Source organism: Cebus imitator, unplaced genomic scaffold, assembly GCF_001604975.1.
Source record: "Cebus imitator isolate Cc_AM_T3 unplaced genomic scaffold, Cebus_imitator-1.0 Scaffold356, whole genome shotgun sequence".
In the NCBI taxonomy this organism is placed as follows: Eukaryota; Metazoa; Chordata; class Mammalia; order Primates; family Cebidae; genus Cebus; species Cebus imitator.
This window is the reverse complement of record NW_016107671.1, coordinates 1,067,173-1,072,047: the sequence shown is the minus strand read 5'-3', so window position 1 is coordinate 1,072,047 and position 4,875 is coordinate 1,067,173. Positions and strand designations below refer to the sequence as shown.

General features: G+C 49.8%; 1 protein-coding gene across 3 annotated transcripts in view; it reads left to right on the top strand.

Annotated features, from left to right (window-relative positions):
• SIPA1L3 (signal induced proliferation associated 1 like 3) overlaps positions 1–4,875 on the top strand; it is a 293,992-nt gene that overhangs the window by 175,960 nt on the left and 113,157 nt on the right. For all 3 annotated transcript variants that reach the window (XM_017506624.2, XM_017506623.2, XM_037730739.1), the window contains one exon: positions 2,104–2,234. In XM_017506624.2, coding sequence (XP_017362113.1) covers positions 2,104–2,234 — 131 coding nt within the window. The remainder of the gene's footprint in view (positions 1–2,103; positions 2,235–4,875) is intronic.

Here is a 4,875-nt window from a genome sequence, read left to right as displayed (position 1 = left end):
CCATTTTCTTTTAAAAAAAAATTTTTGTAGCCCTGAAAACTGTTAAAGAAAAAAATGTTTGGCCCAGCACAAGGCCTCGCTGAACACCTGTAATAACAGAATTCCAGCACTTTCAAAGGCTGACGCGGATGATCACTTGACCCCAAGAGTTCGAGACCAGCCTGGGCAGTATAGTGGGAACGTAAAAAAAAGGTTATAAAATTAGCCAGGTGTAGCGGCACGTGTCTGTAGTCTCAGCTACTGTGGAGGCTGAGATGGGAGGATCACTTCAGCCCTGGAGGCAGAGGTTGCAGTGAGCCATGATCACACCACTGCACTCCAGTGTGGGTGACAGAGCAAGACCCTGTCTCAAAAAAGAAAAACTGTTGAATAATATTTGTTAAAGCACAGTAAAGAAAACTTTATTCAGAACCATCACAGTAGGCATAGGGACCACTGCAATGGGGTCTGGCATTAGGGAAGAGAGATTGGGCTTAACTCCGAATATGGCATGGTCAAGTGGGAATTTATAGCCAAGAAGCAGGGTGGGGGTCAGTGCATGGAAGATATCACTAAGAAGAAATGTCAGGGGTAAGGAAGATTCTGGGTAAACCAACCGAACCATATTCTTGCTGATGACACGCCAGAATGATCAGACATCACCTTTGGGTGGTGGAGGACAAAGAGCCTGATCAGATGTGGAGGATGTTCGGATATTGGGGAGTGGGGTTCTTGCCAAACTGACTTAGCAGGGTTCTTTAATAAACTAGATTTTACAAGGAGGAGCACAGGTGGGCATAGGAGGAGATTCCAAAGTCTGACCAAAGTTTGGCCCAGCAGAGAATCTTTGTCAAAGCTAGTAAATAAATTAGTCGTTGGTCAGTGTTTATTGAGTGCTAGGATTTGCAAGGAGCTAGATATGTATTGACAGGAAAAGCAGCAACCCCTGTAGCTGCTTCAGGAATAAGCTGGTATCTGTGATCTGTGGCATACAATGTTGATTCCATTCTCTGACCACCTGGAGAGAGTGTTGAACCCCCACCCCCCACCCCCCTTGCAGGTGCTATTCTGATTGGGGCATTAATTAACACACAATATTTTGCCCTTAAATTAGCCTTTGATGTGCCAAGAGGGTCTGGCGAGAATAAGAACCATCAGTTAAACATTCAGTGTACCAGTACAGTTTCTGGTGATGGGTAGATGCTGACTTTGTGGACTTGGGTCAACACAGACTCCCGGTGGATACCCACACAAGCACGGCGTACTTGGGTTATACAACAGGAAGAATGGTTTGCCTGGAAGGGTTATAAGATAGCAGCATGTTTTAGAAAAAAAGAGGAGGCAGCTGTCAGGTAGAGGTGGGAACAGGAGGTGTGCCCCATGACTGGTTAAAGCCTCTGTTGCCCTGAGGGAAAAAAGAGCAGTGTTGAAGTTACCTAGGTAAAGAAACATGGTGCAACAGAGGCGATGCCTGGGGCCCCTGTCGTGGTCCCTGACAGATGCCAGGCCCTGGGGATGGTCATTGCCAACACTCACCATGTGCGTACTATGTGCCTGGCACAGTGCTGAAGGCTGGGTCCACCTTTAGCTTTATTTTACGGCTGAAAATGCTGTCTAGCAACTTGGCTGGGGCCAGACATCTGTTAAGGGGCAGAGCCCAGGTGGGAGGAGGCTCTCTAGACCAGAATCTTAACGATTTCACAAGGTCTAATTGGCAGTCAAGGCAAGTGAACCTTTTTGCAAACACGGGAATTATCACAGTGATGCTGGGTTGATGACATGCCACGCACTGCACTGAGTGTTTCAGATTTGTAGCATCATTTTGCCCTCACATCAGCTGCGGATTGTGGGTGGCGTCAAGGCCCCCCTTTTCTCCGATGAGAGCACTGAGGCTCAAAAAAGTTATGTGACTTGGCAGAGGTGGTACAGTAAGGTGGGCCTTGTGGTTTCTCTACTTGGGGCGGGGGGGGGGGGGGGGGGTCTGTGGCCCTGCATGAGGTTTGCATGACCAGCATCCCACAGATTGCACGAGAGCCGGCCTGGTCCCCCCGTCTAAAGGTCTGCTGGGCGTCGGGGCCCCTCCTTCCCAGACAGCTGACCCTGAACTTGCCTGCTTTTCCTTAGAACATGCCAATTACTTTGGTGTGGATGAGAAGCTGGGGCCAGTGGCTGTGAGCATTAAGCGGGAGAAGCTGGAAGATCACAAGGAGCACGGGCCTCAGTACCAGCACAGGATCATCTTCCGGACCCGCGAGGTAGGTCGCGTCACATTCTTATTAAAGAAATTACAGTCGCTCGCATCTGGAGCCAGGTTCTGGGGCAGATATTTCCCCAGCTTCATCTCATGGAATCCTCCCAACAACCCCAGGAGAGCAATCCTGTTAGTCTCTCCATCTCACAGAGGAGGAAACTCATTAAATAACTTCTGGCCGAGCATGGTGGCTCACACCTGTAATCCAAGCATTTTGGGAGGGCGAGGCAGGTGGCTCACTTGAGGTCAGGAGTTTAAGATCAGCCTGACCAATATGGTGAAACCCCATCTCTACCAAAAATACCAAAAAAAATTCGCCAGGTGTGGTGGCATATGCCCGTAATCCAAGCTATTGGGGAGGCTGAGGCAGGAGAATCGCTTGAACCTAGGAGGTGGAGGGTGCAGTAATCCAAGCTTGTGCCACTGCAATCCAGTTTGGGTGACTGAGTGAGACTCTGTCTCAAAAAAAATAGAGAAATTAAATGATTTACAGGATCAGTGAATCGGCGGTCAGGCCAAAATTTCAGTCCAGAGTGTCTGACTTCAGAGCCCAAGATTACAAAATCTGTTTGCAAGAGATTAACTTTAATAAACATAAGAAATAAAAGGGAAGGTAAGGGATCATTTTAGGATCATGAAGTGCCTTACACAATGGAAAGAATTAAGGCAGCAAGCCTCAGGCAGGACAGGAATTGGGGATTCTCAACCGCAGGCACTGCTGTTATGCCAGTCAGTTCAAGGTACTCCCAATGTGTCACTTTCCATTCTGAGTAGAGAATTCCATTGTACTGGCTGGAGGCCTTCCCCTGGATTAAATGTCAGCTGTGGCTAGTGGGGAAGGCCTGTTGGGGCACCCACACTCTATTAGGACTCTAAATTGTAAGTGACAGAAATCTATTTCTCACTTGCTTAAGTCAGAAGTAGAATTCATTGGTTTGTGTCACTGCAAATCTAGGGGTAGGGCAAGCTTCAGGCGCAGCTGGACTTGCACACTCAAATGCAGTCACCAGAACTCCGCTGCTTTAGCGCTCTGCTTGGCTCTTTTTTGTATCGTGAATGTCATTTTCTTCTGCCACTAACAAGCTCTCACCCTGTCATGGGAAAATGGAGGTTGGCTGCTCAAATCTTCTATATCTTTACACCTTCTCATTCAAAAGGCTCAGACTGGCTGGGTGTGATGACTCACTCCTGTAATCCCAGGACTTTGGGAGGCCGAGGTGGGCAGATCACCTGGGGTCAGGAGTTCGAGACCAGCCTGGCCAATCTGGTAAAACCCTGTCTCTACTAAAAATACAAAAATTAGATGGGCAAGCTGGCGGGCACTTGTAATCCCAGCTACTCAGGAGGCTGAGGCAGGAGAATTGCGGGGTGATAGAGGAAACTGGCCAGGTCTAGTACGCGTTACCCACCCTTGGTAGGGCCAGGCACTGTGATTGACAGTTCTACCAGAAGTCCCTGGAGGAAGAGGCAGGGCAGGTCCTTAGCAAAAAGAGGGGAGCCAGGCAAGCAGAAATGACAGAGGTCCAGAAGACCCAAATAAGGAAGACCTTTCCAGGAAAGGGACAGTCGCCAGCTAGGCAGGCCCTCCAAAATGGGTCTCCCTCAGCCTGCAACACCCCAGCCCCTTGGGCCTGGCCTTTGCCAAGGCATGGAAGCCTAGTAGGCTGTGGCTGCCAAGGACTTTGATTGTGGGGCCAGCCAAGTCCTGGACCTCATCCAGGCTGGCAGATGCAGCTCGGAGCGCCCTGGCCCCATCCCTTGACCCAGACCTTCCCACTGAGTTGGGGGAATGGGATGGCACGGAGGCTTTGCAGCAGCCAGGAAAAGGCAACCTCAAACCCATGTGTGCCAAACCACAAGTGGTCACCGCCTCTGGCTCCCCAGCCTCCTCCTCCCTCTACCCACCTTTCTGGCCAGATGAGCACCAGAGCAGAATGAGAGGTGACAGCTTACACTTCATTCGGCTATTTTAGGACATATGGGCAACTGCTGGGTGAAATGACGACTACAGTCATATACTTAAAAATAGGTCGGGTGCAATGACTCACACCTATAATCCCAATACTTTGGGAGGCCAAAGCAGGTGGATTGCTTGAGCCCAGGAGTTCAAGACCAGCCTGGCCAATATGGTAAAACGCCATCTCTAGGCCAGGCGCAGTAGCTCATGCCTGTAATCTCAGCACTTTGGGAGGCTGAGGCAGGCAGATCACGAGGTCAGGAGTTCGAGACTAGCCTGACCAACATGATGAAACCCTGTCTCTACTAAAGATACAAAAATTAGTCGGGCATGGTGGTGCACGCCTGTAATCTCAGCTACTCGGGAGGCTGAGGCAGGAGAATCACTTGGACCCGGAATATGGAGGTTGCAGTGAGCCAAGATCACACCACTGCACGCCAGCCTGGGCGACAGAGTGAGACTCCGTCTCAAAAATAAAACAGCAATAAAAAAAAAAAGACAAAACAAAACTCTGTCTCTACTGAAAACACAAAAATTAGCCAGGTATGTTGGCATGCGCCTATAGTCTCAGCTACTCAGGGGGCCGAGGCATGAGAATCACTTGAACCCAAGAGGCAGAGGTTGCAGTGAGCTGAGATCGCACCACTGCACTCTAGCCTGGGTGACAGAGGCGAGATTCAGTCTCAAA